The sequence below is a fragment of the Prionailurus viverrinus genome, chromosome E1, assembly GCF_022837055.1.
Source record: "Prionailurus viverrinus isolate Anna chromosome E1, UM_Priviv_1.0, whole genome shotgun sequence".
NCBI lineage: Eukaryota > Metazoa > Chordata > Mammalia > Carnivora > Felidae > Prionailurus > Prionailurus viverrinus.
The window spans coordinates 29,930,179-29,952,613 of NC_062574.1; the positions used below are offsets into that span (position 1 = coordinate 29,930,179).

At 41.0% G+C, this 22,435-nt stretch overlaps 1 protein-coding gene across 1 annotated transcript in view; it reads right to left on the reverse strand.

Annotated features, from left to right (window-relative positions):
• ANKFN1 (ankyrin repeat and fibronectin type III domain containing 1) overlaps positions 1-22,435 on the reverse strand; it is a 142,045-nt gene that overhangs the window by 100,729 nt on the left and 18,881 nt on the right. The window contains 1 exon segment of the mRNA XM_047833133.1: positions 21,928-22,041. Within this exon segment, the coding sequence (XP_047689089.1) occupies positions 21,928-22,041 (114 nt within the window).

The window sequence follows — 22,435 nt, forward strand, 5'->3', positions numbered from 1 at the left end:
AGTGGGTGAGAGGGGCAGAGGGAGAGAGAGAGAGAGGGAGAGAGAGAGGATATTAAGCTATGCTCAGCACAAAGCCCAACTCGGGGCTCAATCCCATGACCCTGGAATCAAGACCTGGGTCAAAATCAAGAGTCGGACGCTCAACTGACTGAGTCACCCATCCATCCCCACCTGAAGTTAATATAACGCTGTTAACGATACTGGAATTAAAACATATATATATATACATATATATATATATGTATATATATATATGTCTATGTATGTGTATATATATGTCTATGTATATATAAATGAATTCTTCCAATGGAAACCTCTAAAATTTGTGGCATTTCCAAAGCAGTTTCATAATCATTGCTTGTGGAAATCAATCCTTTTTTTTTTTTTGGCATAAATTTGAAGGAAATATTTATTTTTAAAATAATGTACATAACACTAACAGAAACAAAAATAAAGCAAAATGTTTGCTAGTGATCACTAATACTAACAAATTAAATATTCTTTTCTTTTTTCTTTTCCCTTCCACATTTAAGTCCATGAACCAAGTTGCATCAGTTTTTGTACAAGGTTTGGAACTTAGGGTAAAGGTGTTTTTTGTTTTGTTTTGTTTTGTTTTGTTGTTTTTGTTTTACCTCGAGATATCCAAATGCTGCAACACCATTTGTTGAAAAGGTTATCTGTTGGCAACAGGATTGCTTTTGCACCTTTGTGAAAAAGAAGTTTGGTGCATGTGTGTGGCTCAAATTCTGGGATCTCTTCTGTTCCACTGATCTTTGTGTCTGTCCTTCCGGCAATGCCCCAATGTCTTGATCACACAGCTCTGCAATAAAGTCTGGGATCTGGGTAGACTGATTCCACTCCCCTCCCCCCGCCCCCCTGTATTCTGCTTTTTCAGAATTATTGTAGCTAGTTTAGTTCCTCTGCCTCTCAAAAAAACATTTTATAAAGCCTTGTCTGTATCTACAAAAAAAATCTTGCTTGCACTTTGATAGGTTATTCTGCAGGGCATAGCATTCTAGGCTGACAATTCTCTTCTTGAAGTGCTGGGAAAATATTGTTCTGCTTCTGGCTGAACTCCACGGTTTCTGATGAGAAATCCGCTATCATTTGAACTGTTTTTCTCCTGTGGTTCAGGTGTTGTTTTTCTCTTGTGTTCCAGATTTTTCTTGTCTTCAGTTTTTAGAAACTTGACCATTTTGTGTCTTGGTGTGGATTTTTTTGGTTGGATCCGGTTTGGGGTGTGCTCAGCTATTTGAATCTGTAGGTTTTTGTCATTTGCCAAAACTGCCAAGTTTTCAGCCATCATTTCTTTAAGTACTTTTCTAGTACTGCCCTCTTTCTGCTACTCTAATGACATGGATGTTAGATCTTTTGTTATCATCCCTCTGGTGTCTTAATGCTCCATCTATTTTCTCCCAGTCTGTTTTCTCTTTGTTCTTCACACTGGTAATTTCTACTTTTCCATCTTCCAGCTCACTGATTTTTTTCCCCACTGCCCCTTCCATTCTGCTGTGGGGCATACCAGTAGGCTGGTATTTCGCCTACTGCATTTTTCAGTTGTACTGTCTGCATTTAGTTTTTCTTTCCACTTGGCATTTCTTTGCTAAGACTTTCTGTTACTCTGCTTGGGCTTTTTATTTTTTCATTTGTTCCGAGCATGGATGTAATTGCCTATTGAGACATTTGTATCATGGCTGTGGACTCTTGTCATAAAACCCTAACATCCCTGTTATTCTGCGGTTGGTCTTTGTTGATTGTCTTCTTTCATCCAGTTTGAGACCATCCTGGTTCTCCCACTTTGGGGGTGATTTTCAATTGAAGGCCAGACAATGTATTTTTTTGCGAGACCCGGGCTGTTTCATAAAACCTCTGTTTTTGAGCTGGCCTTTTCTAACAGCACCTCAGTGTTTTTCTCTGTATTTTGTAGGAAGAATAGGGAAAATTCTGTCTCCTCCATCTTCTGGTAAATTCTGGTTGTCTCTGAGTGAGATTTTGAGATTACTGCAGTGCAGCTGGGTCCTTGGAATCTCATAGGATGGGGACACAAATTCTAAGATGTAGACTTAAAAAAAGTTCTTAACAGCATTTACCTTTCTGTGTTTCCAAGCAGCATGATCTCGTGAGTTCCTCCCATCCCCAGCTATTAGTCAGTGTTAATTCCTGTGGTCAAACCTAGTCCAAAGGGGGAGTGGAAACTTTTTTGTATCAATTTAGCCATCTCCACAGAATCCACTATGCTAATCGCTCAGGGGCTGGTTACCTTTATAACCAGGAAGGATACCAATACCATAGACTACCTCAAAATTTAGTTCCCTCTTCATTTTTTACCTGGCATAAATATTTTTGAAATAGATAACAGAAATGAAACCTTTTACTAATCCAATAATCTAACCTTGGTATCTCTGATCCTCTCTTCTGTTTCTTTCCCACAAAATCTGTGAGTTGAATATAGTTTTGGAGATAAAGAATCTGATTGCTCTCTTCCTCCACTGCTAGGATAATATGAGAGCATATTCCTGGTGGGTCTGTGTAAGAGCTCCCATCATTTTCACGGGTGCCTTTATCCTAATCCACTAGGAATTTACAGCTCAGCTAATGCAATAATAGGCACCCAGACTTAACCAGATGTCTTGAAGAAAAGACATGGAGGGAATAAAGTTAACAAATATGTATGTAGGGAGGTAAAAATCTTATAAACACCTACAGCAATTTTCAGAAAGACACCCAGAATGTTGTGATGGGCCAAACAATATATGTGGCTATTTATTCTTAATAAAATGCTCTTCTAGAAAGTTCATTTTGAAAATATAGTTTCTGTCATTGCAATCACTGAAAAGGGTCTCTGGACGCTTTGCTGAACTCCAGCTCTGATATTATTCCAGCCTAAATTGTGTCTGACATAGGCACAGGAGGGTCAAAATAGCCTATAGTTACTATAGCCAATAATTCTTGTGAAAGTGTTCTAAATTATTTCCTATCTTACATTTATTCCTCTGATACTTTGATAGTTCTGAGCTGGAAGAGACTGGACTCCCCCCTTTTAAAAAGATTTTTTTAATGTTTATTTATTTTTTGAGAGACAGAGAGAGACAGAGCGTGAGCAGGGGAGGGGCAGAGAGAGAGGGAGACACAGAATCTTAAGTAGGCTCCAGGCTCTGAGCTGTCAGGACAGCTCAGAGCCTCACGTGAGGCTTGAACTCACAAACTGTGAGATCATGACCTGAGCTGAAGTCAGATGCTTAACCGACTAAGCCACCCAGGCGCCCCGAGATTGGATTCCCCTTAATTTCAGTCCACGGGTTTAGAAGTCACAAAGAATCTATTGATCATAAGTAAGCTTTGACCCACAACTGTAGAACAACAAAAGCCTGAATATGTTTTAATATAAGTGGAGGTTTAGTATGATGTTATGCGTATAACTTTCGAGGAATACGTGTCCTGGCTTCATCACTTACTAGCTATGTAACTTGGTCAACTTCTTAATTTTCCTCATCTAAAAACTGAGGATAGATCCTGCCTCATAAAGATAAGATTGTTGAGAATATTAAATGAGAAAATGTACACAAAATGTACATTAGCTTGGGCGTATAAGAGCTCAGTAAATACTTCTATTACTGCCGCCACTTCTCCTATATTTCTCACATAAAACAGTCTAAGAACAGCTCTGTTCAAAATGCCGTGTTTGGTAGACTGTTTTTATCAGATACAAATTTTCCTTACCCTAATAGAATAATTAAACCTGTTCCAGATTTCATGCCCATGACCGGGTTTGAAGGCAGATACTATTAGACACTTTTAACCCATCAAATGTTTATTTCTGGAACCCCTGAGCTAGGGAGTCATCCACATTTCCTCCTCCCCTGCCCTTTTTCCCTCGCCATGTTTATTTGGTCCTATGCCAGAAACTTCTTGGGGGTAATTCAAATTAGCATGCATTACAGATCAATCTAGAAAAGGTTGGTTATTTATTGTCAGGCGGATACATGAACCTTGGCAGTTTTAGAAACCAGAGCTAAAACGATCTTATAAAGTTCCAGTTAAATCAACACAGTGATGTGCTAGGTCTCATGATGACTTTCATGAAATTACCTCTGAAATGCTAAGTATTTTCTCACTCAGAACCTCATTCTAACTCTATAACTTATACCAAAGATCACACTGTACCTGCTCTTAGCCTTATAAGTCTTACAAAAGCCCTTGGCCAAAAGCAATAAAATTTGACCTGACCTAATCCGGGAGTTGCAATGGATAATGTGTGTATTTTTCATTCAATAATTTAATGTGGAAATTCACTGCATGTGTCACATATTCCCCATCTTAAAGAGAGAGCTTTTATGGTTCTAATGTTACACAGAAATTACATACGTAAACACTCTTGTCATGTAAGACTCCTCACTTTCCTGATAGCTTCAGTAAGCGCTACAAAAGACTCCTTTGGAGAAAGTTGCTATTTCATATAGTGTGGGAGCCTGCTGCGTGAAATTCACCCACTAGAGTCACAGAAATGATGGCAACAGATATTTTTTTTCCCTGGTCCCTGGAAGATCTGAAATAATTGGCCCACTTGGGCTTACTGCATTATTCTGTCCTATTTGTCAATACAGGAAAAACACCGTGGACATCGACAGAGAAGTTTTGTTCTCTTACTCTCAGGTGTACCCTGGAGCTTTTCTTCTCCCGTGCGTGGCATGCTACGTGTCTCTCGACCTGGCCTTTTTCCTTAAAGGGCATCCCTTCGGAGCACTCTTCTGTCTGACAGCTCTCTTTCCTTCGCTTTTTCTTCTCTTGACTCACGGTTTCCCCCGGTGTCCCATGAAATTTATTTTTTTTCTTTTGATCCTTTTATTACATTTGTTTTGAGTAGATCCACACGGTTCAAAAATCAAAAGGTAGAATTGGTGATACAGCACTAAGTGTCCGTAAGTCCTCTCTGCCATCTGCCCACAACCCTCATCTGCTCTCTCCCCTCAGGCATCCACTGTTCTTGGTGTCTTCTGTATCTTTCAGAGTTTCTTTGTTCACACTCAAACAAGTTTGAATGTAGATTCTCCTCGCCCACCATTTTAACGTAACAGGAAGCCCACTATATGTATTCTTCCAACCCTTTTTAAATGAATTAATTAATGTGTTTATTATTTAAAAAAAATTTTTAGTGTTTATTTTTGAGAGAGAGAAAGAGAGACAGGGAGAGAGAGAGACAGAGAGTGTGAGCGGGGGAGTGGCAGAGAGGGAGGGAGACACAGAATCCAATGCAGGGTCCAGGCTCTGAGCTGTCAGCACAGAGCCTGACGTGGGTCTCGAACCCACGAACCGTGAGATCATGACCAGAGCCAAAGTCAGACACTCAACCAACTAAGCTACCCAGGTGCCCCAACCTTTTTTTTTTTAAACTTATCTTGGAGATCTTTCCATATAAATGCGTAATGAGATTCCACATTCTTTCCTATAGCTTCTGTATGTGTATGTGTATGACAATTTAACTAGTCCTCCATTGATGGAGTTTCTGTATTTTATACTGCATGTGACGCAATTTACTCTTACAAACAATGCTGATATGAATAGCCTTGTGCATATTTCATTTTAGAAATCTCTAAGCATATCTGTAGGATAAATACTCCTAATAAGGATTGCTGGGTCAAAAGTTGTTTGCAGTTGTAATTTTGATGGATATTGCCAAACTGCCCTCCATAAAGGTCATAAAAATGTATTCTTCCATTAGCATTATGTGAAAGTGACAGTTTCCTGGACCCTGATCTACAGAGTGTGTATTAAAACTTTTGAATTTTTGCCGTCCTGAAAGGTGAAAGTTGATACCTCAGGTTCGTTTTAAACTGCATTTCTTTTATAATGGGAGAATCTGAACTTCTTTTTATATGCCATCTGTGTTTCTTTCTCTATGAACTGTCTTTCCCTCATTTTTTTCTCATAGACTTCAAAAGCTATTTATATATCAGAAAGATGAGCCTCTGCCTCTTGTACTAAATGGTGTCTTTTTTGTGGTGCTTGTAGTCATTTCTGCTGAAGACAGTTTTTTAAAATGAGGTTGAATTTACTCTAGATCTTGAATCATGGTAATAAAGGCCTCTCCTTACTCTAGTTATAATGGATTTCTCCCAGTTTGTTTTTCAGAACAGTTAGGATTTCATTTCATTTTATTTTTACATTGAAGTCTCTGATCCCTTTACAATTTATGCTGCAAGACACTATGAGACATGGATCCAATCACATTTTATTTTCTCCGTTAAGTAGCCTACTTGTTGGATTCTACATCTTTCCCCTACATGCTTGTGATACTACTTTTATCTTATAGTAAATTCCTGCATTTAGAGCTACCTATGGAATTTCTCTTCTAACCCACTGGCATATTATGTACCAGTGCGGCACTGTGGAGTTATTTTGGCTTTATAATGTGTTACTATCATGACCTTTATGGTGACCTCATCGTAATGATGATAGCATCATCTTAACGTACATTATACATACATGTAAACAGCACATTATACCGTACAAAGCATGTTCACTTACACTGCCTCATTTGTTTTGATCCTTATAACATCACATGGGGCAGCTGGAACTGGTACTTCTGTCCTGATTTCATACATAAAGAATCTGAAGCCCAGGGATGCCTGGGTGGCTCAGTCGGTTGAGCGTCCGACTTTGGCTCAGGTCACGATCTCACGGTCCGTGAGTTCAAGCCCCGCGTCAGGCTCTGGGCTGACGGCTCAGAGCCTGGAGCCTGTTTCAGATTCTGTGTCTCCCTCTCTCTCTGCCCCTCCCCCACTCATGCTCTGTCTCTCACTCTCAAAAATCAATAAACATTAAAAAAATAATAATAATCTGAAGCCCAGAGGAGACAGAATGTTTGCCCAGGATCACAAACAAAGCTAGCAGGTGGCAGTGTGACAACTCGCCTCTTCGATCCGACTTTGCCAATCCATGGTTCCGCTCCTTGGAATATCTAAGATCCTCTCTGAGTATCTACCAGAGAGCGTGTTCATTCCCATAGATTCACTCTGTGCTGCTGAGCTCTAAGCCTGGGCCGGATCTTCAGCTTTACCTAATCTTCCTGGGATTGAGGAAGACACAATCATGAAATCATAGAACGCTGAAGCAGAGGGAGACCTGAGAGGTCACAGACTAACCTAGTCATTTTATAAAAGAAAGGAAACCAAAGCTCAGAGAAGTTGTGAGCTTTGTTCCCAAGAGCATTTGGTTTGTAAGAAGTCAGGGCTAAGCCCGAACTCAAAGATAGTTCTTTTCACATGGTTTAATGAGGAACAGGAGGAGGTAAATGTAGTATGTTCTTTACTGAAACTAATCACCTCCATGTGTACAAGCACCTCCAGGGCCAGAAATGACAGTCATGAATTCATTCATTCATTCATTCATTCGACAATCATGTACCATGGGCCAGGCACTGGGCTTGTCATTGGGTTTATAATGGTGAACCAAGCACAGTCTCTGCCTTCAAGGAGAATACAGTCTAGAAAGAGAAATAGACATCAAGCATATAATATACGGATGAAGATGTAATTACAAACTAGGAACAAGACTATAAGGGAAACTTAACATGGTGCTCTGAAAGAATACAACAGGAAGACCTAATTATTTATACTGCAGAGTCTGGGAGACTTCCCACTGCTCCCCCCCACCCAACCCAATTCCAGCCTGATTTGTGGTCCCTGATATATCTCTGTGGAGACCTAAGATTTCACGGATCAGGACCGAAGTTCAAAGAGGAGATATGACTTACCCAGAAAGGCCGCTTAGCTCTAGTTAGAGTAGAAGCAGAGGACAACAACCTCCTGACTTTCTGGCTAGGGCTTTTGTATAAATGCCATCTTAAACTTTAAAAAAAAGTTTTTTTTTTTTTAAATGTTTTACTTATTTTGGAGAGAGAGAGAGGGCGAGTGGGAGAGACATGGAGAGAGAGAGAGGGAGACAAAGATTCCGAAGCAGGCTCCAGGCTCTGATCTGTCAGCACAGAGCCCGACATAGGGCTCGAACTCACGAACCACAAGATCATGACCTGAGCCGAAGTCCGGTGCTTAACCTCCTGAGCCACCCAGGTGCCGCTATAAATGCCCTTACTGCAGACCCATGCTCCACTACCAAAGTTCAGAGTGACATCACCCTTCACAACTCACAGGCTCCCAGGAGACTGGCACTTTGACCTAGTCTATACCATGCCATAATCAGCACACTGCACAGAACAGACAAACCAAGATTTTGACAAACGCTTGCCAATGAAGCTAGGTATTTTCTAGAAAATAGTTTGTCTCATCTTCCTTGAGTGGTTCATCAGTTATTGTACTGAAGAATAAGCTGGACTTCCCTAAGCTGGGGGCACATTTTTATGTAGAGCTTAAAATACTTTGTAGTATAGCCTCAATTCTTTCTTTGTAAATGGGCAACTTTTCTTTGGCAGTGGACAGTGTGACCTCACTTCTCTTGACAAATTGTTTCTATCTGTTAATGTAATGCTTAGCACACACGTCATCGGAAGGAGAAATGGTTGATTAGAATAGAAGAGACACAACCCCATTTATTTAGATTTGTCACACTCTCTGGGTTTTATGCACCCATTGCTCGTGAATGTGTCCCCATTTAACACCTTGGGCAGTGGGATTAGATAGGGGTGATGGATGCCATTTCTCATTAAAATTAAGAGTTCCTTGACTCATTATGCTTTTCTCCACTTAACTTTATTTTTCTTTTCCTTGGGGATGAGTGGAGTGATAGAATTGGAGACTTTTTAATATTATTTCCATATCCACATTTAGCTATTTACAACTATGTGACTTGAAGTGATGGAACAGTCAAGACTGGTTTTAAAATGGGGAAAAATTTTAATAGAACTCTCCTTTAAAGAAACATTCCAAACTGTAGGAAATGCTCTAAATACAGAGATGTTCGTGGCAGCAGCACTTCTAATAGTGAAGCAACTAGAAGAAACTTGAACAGCCAAGGATCAAAAAAAAACAAAAAATACACACTGATGACTTCCATGCCATATGAATGGATTAAAACAATGCTTCAGAACAAAAGTCATAACATGGGGATGTGAAGTAGAAGAGAAGAAGGCCAGTACAGCATAGTTGTCATTAACAGTAGAGGTGGGGAGCGGCACCTGGGTGGCTCAGTCGGTTAAGCGTCCAACTTTGGCTCAGGTCATGATCTCACAGCTTGTGAGTTCAAGCCCCATGTTGGGCTCTGCACTGACAGCTGGGAGCCTGGAGGTGCCTCGGATTCTGTGTCTCCCTCTCTCTCTGCCCCTCCCCCGCTCGTGCTCTATCTCCCTCTCCTTCAAAAATAAATAAACATTAAGAAAAAATTTTTAAGAGTGGGGTGCCTGGGTGGCTCAGTAGGTTAAGTGTCCAACTACGGCTCAGGTCATGATCTCGCGGCTCACAAGTTCGAGCCCCGAGTTGGGCTCTGTGCTGACAGCTTGGAGCTTGGAGCCTGTTTTGGATTCTGTGTCTCCCTCTCTGTCTGTCTCTCCCTCAAAAATAAATAAACATTAAAAAAAAAAGAGTAGAGGCTCTGGGATGAAAAACTGGACTCTTGCATGGCTGTAGAACCTCAGCACGTTCCTCTGTTTGCTTTAGGGTTCCTCATTCATGAGGAGAGAATAATGATTGTATGTGAGGGATAGAAGAAGCAAGGTTTCTAAAGCCTTGACTCCACACCTGGCATGTGCTATGGGCTTGAAAAATGTTCACTATTGTTGTTAAATTTATGATCTCAACTTATTATGGGGTCCAAAATTACCAAAAGTTCCTCCAAGGAGATTTCTTTGGGCTGTAGGACTGAGGGTAACTGATTTGTTTCTTTGTTTATATTCTGTTCTTTGCAGCGTTCTATAATTATGACACTGGTTTTTCCATTTGTCCCCAACCCTCTTTTCACCAGAAAAAAAACTTTGACCTTTACTGACCTGCTCTATGTCTCTAGGAGCCTGATTCTTACACACAGCGTCCCTTCAGGTGGCAGCTCCTGATGGTGTCCCCGCCCCAGCGCTCCCCCATCTCCCTCCGAGTGTAGGGGTGATAAAGGCTTCCCCATCCAGCTAGTCCTGGGTGCCTTGCTATCCCTTGTCCATTCACGAACCCTGCCCACTTCTCTGTAAATAATCCCTTCATTAAAATTACTTCAGACTTCAAGCTGACTGTACTTCTGTTTCTGCTGGGACTCTGGCTGATAGAAGGAGCATACATTATTTTTTATAATTGGAAAAATTTTATTTGAGAAGCGCAAAGGACCACCCCTGCCTCCCACCTCCCAAAAGGAAGCACTCCTCACGGCGTGGAGAGGCCCCTCAGCTTCCAGACTTGAGGGTGATTATTTTTGTTTCATTTTTGAGCCCTCACATGAAATTAGGCTTCAGGCTAGAACACCTATTTCTTAGAAAAACACACTTTCTCCCAGAGAGAAATTCTAGAAAGCAGTTGCGGACTATTGACAAACTATAATACTGCAAAGGGATCTGGCCAAAAAGGGATCAAGAGAAAATCTCCAAGGGGACAAGGTGGCCCGGAAGCGGCTCATCACCTGCAGTGCCAGCTGTGTGCCCAGTGGGGCCATCGTGGACAGAGCTGTGCCTTGAGTGGAGACCTGCCTCTGTGGCCACTGGAAACTCACCAGCCCCTGTGGCGTCTGGGCTCAGCAACGGCCAGGCTCCCAGGGGGTAAGTGATACAGTTTGTTCAGTCCGGGGGTGGTGATGGGGCTGGTTGGGGGGGCTGAGGGGGGAGGCTTGGCACGTCACCGAGCACTGCTCCGCCGTTAAATCTCCACTGGCAGGCTGACTTTTCCCCAGGAGGAAGTGTGGGGAGGAATCTCACAGTTGCATGGCAATAAAGAGCTGCCTGGTGGGCCTCCCTCTCGGCCAAGAGGCTTCATGGCTCCAAAGTTCTGGAGGGGTGTGTGAGGGGGAGGAGGAGAAATAAGCCACTTGACTCAGTACTGATGCGATCACCTTTGCGGAGACTTTCCGGTGGCAACCGCGTTGAAGACAGCGAGCTTGGGGGAGCCAGCAGGGTGCAGGAGGATGAAACTGAAGGTGGTGGGGGGAGGGGAGGGAAATGGGGGTGGGGGGGGAGGAGAGGGAGGTGGAGGTGGGTGGCGTCCAAGAAGAACTGTGGAGTTGTGAAGGAAAGGGGTGAGCGGTGAGGCTCAGTAAAAGACAGTGTTGGACTAAGCCAGTTAAAAACTCCAGCCTCAGTGGGCCTTACTCTCTTTATGCTGCAAAGTGAATTCTTATATTGGTGAGCCTTCCTTCCCCACATAAGCCCTCCAAGCCCTACAAAGAGGGGGTCTGTGTTTATCACGTTCATTTTGACTCACAATGAATTCACTGAATGGCTAACTATGTAATATATATGTTAAGCCCTGTGCCAAGTTCTAGGAATACAGAGATGAACAAGACATCGCTGTTTACATAAGGCTTCCAGTCTGATGGGAGAGACCCATGTTGAAGACATGACCACACATGCACAGCCTGGTTGCACATTAGAATGACCTAGCAACACTTGAAGGGTATCTGTGCTCGGGTCTCTGCCCTGCAAAGACTCAGATTTGATTGGTCTTGGAAGAGGCCCTGGCATGGACCCAAAGGTGATTCTAATGGGCAGCTTTGTTGGAGAATTCCTGTTCTAAATATACTCAGGGTTCCCATGAACTTCCAATGATGGTCAAATGAAATTTGGCCAATAATTTACTGGATGTATTAGATACTAGAGGCTCTAAAAAGTTCTATAATAAAGAAACCTATTTAAACTTAAAAATGTACTGCAAAAATAGATGTTTGTGATTTGTGAACATTATTTTGAAAGTCATGATAGAACTCATTAGGCATGATTTATATGAAATACTTAGAAATGCCTCTCTGAAGAAATGACCTTAAATTTTTTTTTAACATTTATTTATTTTTAAGAGACAAAGAGCATTAGTGGGGAAGGGGCAGAGAGAGAGAGGGAGACACAGAATCCAAAGCAGGCTCCAGGCTCTGAGCTGTCAGCACAGAGCCCGATGTGGGGCTTGAACTCACAGGTGGCAAGATCATGACCTGAGCCGAAGTCACATGCTCAACTGACTGAGCCACCCAGGCACCCCAAGAAATGACTTTTAATAGAGATCTGAACAATCAATGGTCAGGGAATGGGAGGATCAGTTCCAGGCAGAGGGATCATCATGTGCAAAGGTCCTGTGGTAGGGGAAAACTGCTTTAAGAACAGAAAGGTGGTCAATGCTACCGTACTGTAGGAGGTGAGGGGGAAAAAAGACACGATTTGTGCCTTCAAGGAACTCATCATACCTTAGTAAAAAACTCAAATATTCCAAAAACTTCTATTTCTCTATGGATCTATGATTTTCCAAATAAAACAGGAAGAAGAAGAAATCAGTGTCAAGAATAATCCTTCACCAGCTGATATAAAAACCCATTTCATGTTTGTCCCTAGGTAACTTACATAATTTTTGGAAACAGCAGATATGCTTTCATAATGTTGGCTTAGGGTAATATTAGTATTAGGTCATGTTTACTAAGCATAGTCTGGGTAACAGGGAGAAGTGACCTGGAGATTGAATCAAAATGCCAAATGGCACCTATGCCTGCCTATCATTTTTCTCTTCAAATCCTTCAAAAGGGAAACAAGGTACAGTATTTAAAAATATATCCATTAGCTAGAAAACAAAGTGAGCCTACATGCCCATTTTCCACCTCCTTGTTTCCTCTTTGATCCTTAGCAGCCACTAACCTGTTGTATATTTCTATAGTTTTGTTATTTCAAGAGTGTTCTATACACGGAACAATATACTATGTAGCCTTTATTCACTGGCATTTCCACTCAACATAATCCTCTAGAGATTCATCCAGGCCGTTGTGTGTCCTGATACTCTGTTCCTTTTCATTGCTGAATATTATTCCATGGTACAGACATACCACATTTAGTTTAACCATTCACCAAATTGGATTGCTTCCAGTTTTTGATTATTACAGATAAAGCTACTATAAACAGTTGTGAACAGGTTTTTATATGAACACAAGTTTTCATTTTTCTGGAATAAATGCCTACCAGTTTGTGGGATGTATGGTATTGCATGCTTCTTTTTTAAAAAAAGATTGTCAAACTGCTTTTCAGAGTGCCTGTATCATTTTACATTCCCACCAGCAATGGATGAGTGATCCCATGTCTCTGCATCCTTGCCATGTGGTGTTGTCAACTATTTTCAATTTTTTTCGCTGCTCTGATTGGCATATGGCAATATTTCACGGTGGTTTTGATTTGCGTGTCCTTAATGCAAACCCAGTGAGTTATTATTATAAAGTGGAACTTGAGTAGATGGCACTTGAGGAGGGAAAATAGGTGCTACTCTTGGGAAAATAGGTCCTACACTCTGAAAGGATCATTTGAAACAAATTTTGAATATGATAATGGCAAGTAGGGTAGGAAAGAGAAAAGAGGCTATTAGAGATTTGAGGAAAATACATAGGTAAGGAAATCATAGTACACTATGTGACTTGGCAATGTCAAAACTTACACATTCAGTGTAGACTGCACATAGTGACTTCCCTCCAAAAAAACAGGATGGAAGAAGTAACTTTACAGTGGAGAAACCAGACAGACACATCTCAGCCAGGCGATCAAGGCCAACATCAATAGTGATGAGTCCTGTTGGGAGCATGTACTCTTGATATGATGGGTTGAAAATGGCTAGCTAAAACTTTATCTCTGTGGTCTTCTGCCCCCAAACCCATATCCCTAGTCTAATCATGAAGAAAGATATCAGTCATGTCCAATAGAGGCACATTCTACAAAATACCTGACCAGTCTTCCTCAAAATTATCAAGATCATCAAAAACAAGGACAGTCTGAGAAACGGTCTGCCAAAGGAGCCCAAGGTGGTATGATGTGTAAATGTCATGTAAGGTCTTAGATGGGGTCCTGGGACCAAAAAGAGACATCAGGTGAAAACTAAGGTTACTGAAAGAGAGTAAGGACTTTAGCTAAAAACAACAACAACCAAAACAAAAAACAAAAAAACGAACCAAAAGTGTGCACACTCATAATAGTATAAACATTGTTGACTTAACTAAAAATAGAAATATAATTACGTTGAGAGAATCAGGGACTGTAGATGAGGGTGGTATTATGAGAGAGTTAAATTCTTTTCTGTTATAGTTATAATTGCACATATAAGACCTGAAATTGATGTATCAAGAGCCATAGAGGCATATTAATTAAAGTAGACAGGTAATTATGAGAACTAGAGGAATTAAAGCTGGCTGGCTCTGAAGAGTAGGGTAGGAATAATGGGGCAAATAACTTTTTTTCTGTATTATAAGTCCTTCAGTGCAAATTTGTTTTTTAATCCCATTCTTAGATCACTTTAGACAAAAATAAAAATAAAAAGTATACATAAAAAGAGACAGACCTTCCGTTCAAGTAAATAAATATAACTATATACTCTTTATGAGAGATAAATGTATCTGAAATGTCATGGGAAGGATGCACATAAAAAGATGGAAAGACAGCAGGCAAATGGGAAGAGAGAAAGCACAGTTAATCACAAACAAAATAGTTGAAGCAAACAGCGTTAAGCAAGACAAATAAAGCAGCTTCTCAGAGATCAAAGATCAAAGGGACAAACACTTTGGAAAAAGACGGGGATTTAAACAACATCTACACATTCACACTATATACCCAATGGAGTTCACACATTCTTTTCAAACACCAAATCCAGTGCATATACACGGATTGATTGGCTAGCTACAAATAAGAGTTTTAGAATATCTCAACAGTATACAGAGCACATTAAAATTTTTTCTTAAAATAATAAAATTAGAAATTAATAATAAAAATATAGCAAAATATATGGTCATTTATAAGTTTAAAACGGCTTGCCTAAAAACTCTGCTTAAAGTGGGAATTACAAATTGTTTAGAAATAAATGATTATAGCACCTTGCTTTAAACTTTCTGGATATGAACAAGATAGGGGAAAATTTATAGCCTTAAATACATGGATTGGAAAACAAGAAAAATAAAGGAACAAGTAAATGAACTTTTCAAATTAAAAAAAAAAAAACAGGAAAGAAAGAATAAAGTAAACCAACAGAAAACATCAGGAACTGGCAAAGCTAAAGCCAGAAATTAATGAATTAGAAAATAAGCAAGAAATAGGTTTTATGAATTAAGAATGTTAATTCTTCAAACAAACCAATAAAATAACAAAAGTTCAACAATTGTAAAAGAAAGGGCACATATACGTGACTTTTGAAATACTAAAGGGACCATAATCACAGAGGAGATTTAAAAATTATGTTCAATGCTATATCAATAATCATAATCCAAATTCCTTAATTTGGCAAAGGCTGTCTACCAGAAACCTCTCCTAGAGATCATACGTAATGGTAAAATATTAGGCGTGCCTGGGTGGTTCTGTTGGTTAAGTGTCTGACTCTTGATTTTGGCTCAGGTCATGATCTCGTGGCTCGTGGGTTTGAGCCCTATGTCTGCATTGATGGTGTGGAGCCTTCTTGGGATTTTCTCTTCCTCCCTCTCTCTCTGCCCCTCCCCTTCCCTGCTCCTGCACTCTCTCTCTCTCAAAATAAATAAATAAACTTAAAAAGATGGTAAAATACTAGATGCGCATTGACAAAAGCAGGTAGGAGAGAAGGATAGCTACTGTCCCACTTACTGCACACAATGTATTGGGAATCAGAAATCACATTGATTCTCGTTGATGAAGTGAGATCCAGGAAAGAATGAAAAGTACTGGAAAGGACAAAATGATCCTTACTTGAAGATGATATAGCAAAAAAAGCATAAGATGCAAGACAATCTACTGAAGAAAAAAAAAGTTACTAACAGAGCTCAGCAAAGCAACCAACTAAAGATTTCTTTTGAACTAGCACTAGCTCTTCTATTGTCCTACAATAGCCAATTAGAGAATATCTTGAAAAGAGAGTTGATTCATAATAGTCATGAAACCTGTAAAATATATGCGGCATGAAACTTAATGGGAAATGTAGAAGGCCCATATAAAGAAAATTATTAAACCTTCCTGAATATGTAAAATTCAACTTGATTAGGAAGACATGTCATGGATGGAAAGGCTTTCTCCAAATTAACTTAGGAATATGATGCTACTCCAATAAGATTTTTTCACTTAAACTTGACAAGCCAATTCTAAAATCCGTTTGGAAGGGAACATGTGTGCAACTAACTGAGACATTTTGAAAAAGATTACCCTGGGGAGGGACTCGCCCTACCAGATGTTAAAATATACTGTAAAGTTACTATATGGTGTGAAAATCAATAAAAGGAAATGCCGTTTAAAGTGGATTGGGGAGGCCAGAAGGGGGAGCTCTCACACCCTACCACTCATTGTCAATTACAAACCCAACAGGAAGTCTCTCCTACTTCAGCTATTGCTTTACTACCCCAGCAGAAGGAAGAAAGGTTTTTCTCTTGCCCCAGCAACAGCTCAGCCAATGAGAGACCTCACAACTCAGCCAATGAAAAGCCGCTATACTTCAAACTCCCAGTTTACTCCAGTGGATTTTTGGTTTATAACAGCTCCTCTCAGCTTCCCTCACTTTCCTCTTTGAAGAGTGTTCCTCTGCTTTGCTCTTTGGACTTGTTGTAGCTTGCTTATCCCGAGTTGCAACCCTCTACTTTCGCTAAATGAACGCAGTTTTGCTGGTGAAGTAACTGGCAGTTTTATTTTTAAGGTTAACAATGGGTGTAGATAAAAAAAAACAAAAAAAACAGAAAACAATGGGTGTAGATAGGTGAGACAAAGAATGTGAATGCATAAACCTTCCCACTTCTAGTTAACGATCCCAGAAGGAAATATTGTTGCAAGTAAAACAGAGACACATACAAGGATTATAACATCATATAATAGAAAAAAAAATGGACACAACCTATGGCTATCAGTGGAAGAGTAATTAGATAAATTATAGCACTTCTAGCCAGGGAATAGGAATACTATACAATTGTTAAAAAGAATGAAGGGGTGCCTGGGTGGCTCAGTCCGTTAAGTGTCCGACTTTGGCTCAGGTCATGATCTCGCGGTCTGTGAGTTTGAACCCCATGTCAGGCTCTGTAGGGACAGCTTAGAGCCTGGAGCCCACTTGGGATTCTGTGTCTCCCTCTCTCTCTGTCCCTACCCCACTCATGCGTTGCCTCTCTCTGTCTCTGAAAGATGAATAAACCTTGAAAAAAAAAATTTTTTTAAAAGAATGAAGATCCAAACACACTGACACAGAAAGATAGATTGATATGTGTGCTACATTGTTGAATTAAAAATAAATGTAGTTGTAAGATTACACGGTGTGATAATTTTATATTAGAGCACACAAACAAAACCATACATCTGTGTGCTTATACATGCATGTACATACATCAAGAAAAGATTTATAAGGACATACACTGGACTCGTAACAGAGATTAATTTAGTGATAGGGGTGTCACATTGGAGGAAAGAGTAAATTGTTTTACTTTGTCTTTTATATAACCTGTACTTCCTTGTTTGCAGGTTAAAAACCTAAGTGAGGAAAATGCAAAAAGACTATGTTTTACAACATATATTATTATAGTGTTGCTGTTCCCTCCCTCTCATTGGACCTGCTGTTTTTCCTCCTCATACATTTAGCTGCTGAATTTATTTCCACATTTTCACTTGCATGCAAAAAATGTTAATCCGCTGAGTTTCATGTCCTTCAGACGTAACATCTTCAGCCTCTCCTAGGAGCTCTCATCTGCAAACCTCTGGTCTCACCCCTGCCCAAACGGGCTAACTAAAATGATAAATCCTTTTGTTTTGTGGAATTTAATCCCTTCAATCTAGTAATGAGGGTAGCCTCCTCATATTATGATCAGATTAATTCTTCAATTAATTAAACATGGACAATAATTCTAGTCCTTAGAGCAATGAATTTTGTTGGTAGGCAAAATATCTTTCTAATTATAAGGTGGAGGGAAAAAATAATAGAAGGGGTAAAAATAATATAAATACCAAGCAATGTCCACCTAAGTCCCAGGAGGTCAGGTTTTTCTCAAGTCTTGTGAAGAGATGGCCCCAATGATCAAATCATGGTCAAGTTCACACTATAATTATAAATTATCAACCCCTAGGGTTTTCATGTACAAATGGTAGACTCTCTTTCCTAGAAGCTACAATGCTCCCAGACATCTCTCTGGAATTCTCTAACTTCCTTTCTTTCTGGGAAAGAAGTTGGAGGTAGTGGTTGGCAGAAACACCGGCCTGGGCTTTGCTGGAGTGGATATAATACCAGGTCCTGGCAATCTCTGCAAGGAGAAATTTTTTTTTCATTTAATTTCATTTCATTTTTTTTTTTTTTTTGTAGAAAATGTCATCAAAGGCAGAGCAGTTAAATGGTTTGCTATTACAAGCCTTTGTAGGAAGGAATTAGGGTGGTGGTTTCTAATCTGCTGGATGACACGGTGAGAAAAGATGGGGAAGGGCACCAACCAAACCAGTGTCCTGCCCACACCCACTGGAACAGCTACTGTAGCGTCTCATCATTGGCAAACCCCAAAGGGTGCCACGTCAGGCCCTGCTCTAAAAAACACACAACAACAACAACAACAACAACAACAACAACAACAAACATAGAAAAGAATTCATCCTATGGATGGAAAACAGATGCTGCACTGCACCTGTTAGAGGTTACCTTCCTTTCCATTCCTAACCCAGCAAAGAGCAGCAAAATCACTTTTGCAAATGTTCTCTGCTTTGGGGCTGCAGAGAAATGACACATCCTGTGCAAATGAGAGCTTCAGACAGGTTACCCAACACAGCGAGGAGAAAATGTGAAATGAGGTCCTGGCAATTGTCCAAAGCATCAGAGCATTTGAAATAACTCTAGTCTGGCTCTGTAAACCATGAAAATTGGTGAGATGGGACCAAAAGATGCAAGAGCTCTTTGAATCCAAGAAGGAAACACCTAGAAACAGACAAGTCGTTCCCTTAGCCTCATTTTCCTGCATTTAGGGGAGAGGCAGGCGGAAAACTCCAGTGGGTCTTACTCAGAACTGTTTCCATGGTTTGAAACTGAAATTGATGCCTTTAATGTCCAAGTTGTGATGACAATCGGCCTGGCTGCATGGCCCCTTTCATCACCAGGGCCTGCACGGGGCTTGTAAAGAGATGCTCTTAAAAAGATTTCTGGATGTCAACAAACTCTTAAAAAAAACAACAACAACCCCAAATATGTTGATGAGTTGAGCATATGCAAGTGAGGAACCAAAGGATTCATATTTTCTTTCAAACACAGGCTCAAGTGTGAAGGGGAGAACATCCGGTTGTCAAAATAGGGTTGAGGTTTTGTGAATCCAGAAATTCTAGAGAGCAGGGTGAGATTTGTTCCAAACCCTAGATACTGCAGGGTTAAGTCTTCCCTCTAAACAATTAGATAACTGACATCTCATTCCGTGGATTTCTCCCTTGTTTCTTCTTTTCTAAAGCAAACAAAATAACTCGCCTTGTTTCAGGGTAATTTTGCTAATATTTCCATAATTAAATAATTACTTCAACTCCTGAATTAAAAACTGTCCTGTCTCCGGGTACAGGAGGCTGCCAGCTGTTTTAAATAACCCTTGAGAGTGGTCAGGTTAAGGACTCAATTTATGACCTTATAAATTAACACAAGGAAACCTACTCCATAATGCAACAGACAATTCTATTTATAATGCTTAATTAATCCCCTCCAGTCACCAGCAGAACCCACTTGTGGCTTTCATTTCAACCTCACCCAAACGCAAGTCTCCTGAGATGAGACGTGTTAATATGTGAATGCTGATAGAGTTTGCAGGCCTCATGGGCGAGTATTAAATAGCAGACGGTCTGGATGAATCAGCTTCCGATTGTTCACTAATCAAATGTAAGAAGAAAATGGCAAGTTTGGCAGCACTGACGAAACCCTTCATCAAAAAACCTGAGCTGGAGCGAGGTAGAAAGAGAGGAAAATGCCCAAGTCTGACACTGCCCGCAAACACTAGCTCTAGACTTCAGGAAATCTCCGCAGAGCAGAGACCCCAACAAAGTGTCAGAATTGTATCAAAGGATGGCTGTAGGGCGCTGTCCTGGGTGGCTTCATTTGTCTGGTGTCACCAGTACCCCGAGGCTGCTCTCTTTTTGATAAGAAAACTCAAAGTGGTAACCAATTCTATGCTGCCTTACCTAAGGTATTACAGAGTGGAGTCATCTGGAAAATCCCAAGTATCTCAGAAGGCTACAGGGTGTGGGCAGAGTCATTTCTGCAGACAAAGAAGATTCTCCTGGGACTAGGCCCTGGGCGGGAGAAAGGAATCACCGCTTGGACAGGAATTCTGCCTCGTGGCCTGGCGTCTTGGAATATGCACGGACGGCTTTATCAGGTTTTAGGACTGTGCAGGGTATAATCAGGAAAATGACTTTCTCCCTTTTTTGTCCACCGTCTTCAGGAATCAACATAACGTGATATGTGTAGCTCTACTGGAGTCTTTAGCCAAGCTCCTTAACCTCGCTGCCTCGGGTTCCTCATCCACAAAGCAGAAGTGCTAACAGTGCCCATCTCCAGGGTTCTTGTGAGATTACACAGAGCTAATACACACGGAGGTTTTAAACAGTGCCTGGCATACAGTAGGCGCTCCACAGCCTCGACTGTTCTTATCGCAGCCTCGCTCTGCTGCTTTCTCCTCTGGACTCCCTGTCTTCCCTCCAGGTGATGCTGTAGCAGCTACGTCTGGCTGCCAGCAGCTCTCCCGAATAGCTTCCTAACTCACTTCCTCATTCCAGGTCCACACCTCTTCCAATGCATCAGACACAGTACTGCCACCTAAGTCTTTCATAGTCTACCTCCCATCCTGTCCCCCTCTTATTCAGGGGTATGCAGAGTTCATCATCTAATGTCGAAACTCCTTAATCTTGAATTCAAGTGTCATTGTACCCCTGCCTCCTGCCCTAGTTTCTCTCTCTGCTCTTACATTTCACGGAACCTTCTTGTGAGCCCTCACCTCCCCTGGAGCTATGATCTGTTCCCCTGCTCTCCTCTGCCTGTTCTAGCATGTTCTTGCTCTTCAACTGTGCTCCCAGGTTTCTCCACTTGGAGGCTACCTCCCCCCCCATCAGCACCTTCTTTTTTTAAAACATTTTTAAAAATGTATTTATTTACTTTGAGAGAGAGAGAGAGAGCTGGGAGGTGCAGAGAGAGAGAGAGAGAAAGACTCAGAGAGAGAGAGAATCTCAAGCATGCTCCACACTGCCAGCATGGAGCCCGATGTGGGGCTCGAACTCACGAACTGCAAGATCATGACCTGAGTCGAAATGTGGAGTCGGATGCCTAACCGACTGAGCCACCCAGATGCCCCTCCCCCAGCATCTTCTGGTCCAAATCCTAGACATCCTTGAAAACCAAATGCCACCTTGACCTTGGAACTTTTCTGATCCTATCATGTTACTTTCCTCTTTCTTTTCTGACTCCCAACATCTTTATCTGTTTTTCTTTTAAATCCTCAACCCTAGTTACCTGCTATTACAGATATCAATGCATATGCCTCTTAGTATGTTCCATTTCCCACTCTCTGAGCTCCTTGGATTGAGACAGATTCTTCAGTGTGCCTTACTCAGTCTTGTCTCCATCGCTATGCTATGCACAAAACAGGCCCTCTGCAAACAAGAATGGAATTATTAATATTTTGGAGAGGTTTGGAATAATGACAGCCTGGTCCCGCAGTTCATGCTTCCTGTGACTTATTCTCAGTAACCCCTTGCTCTGTACGGGAGTGCCTATGCAAATATGTCACCTCAAAAAGTAAATGGGATTAAAAAATCCTATCAGCAGCAGAAAAAAAAACAATGGATTGTTTTTAAAGAAGAAGCAATGGGGAAAAAAAAAGAAATCTGGAGTCCGGTACCTTTATATCTGGTCACTACAGCTGCGTTGACACTAAGAGGCTCTTGAAAGCTGACAGTGAGTGATGTGCTGCTGGTCACCATAAGAGAGGCGTTGGTTGGCACCTCGGGGGCTCCTGGGACAGAAGGAAAAACATAAGGATCTTAACATCGCAAATCCTTTTCAAACAACGTTCCCGCCTCTTCAAAGGATACCCTGAAACACACACTATGGAAACATTTGTTTGTAGAGCCTAATAGCTTTTGCTTTTGAACATTTTCATTAGAAGTCTCAATGGCCTTTATTTGTTGCTATTGTGATCTTATTTGAGCATTAGAACATCTTCTGAAGGGGTAAATAATACCAGTTAAGCCTTCCCAAAGTATCCTGGAAACACAACAGGAGATTGACCTGGACCAGTGGAGAGGAGGCCAGAAAGTGTTAGCAGGAACTGTTGATAGAGACTGGTACATTTCATGAAGTATTTTCATGTAAATCATTGAACTGGAGCCTTTTTGCAACCCTGTTGG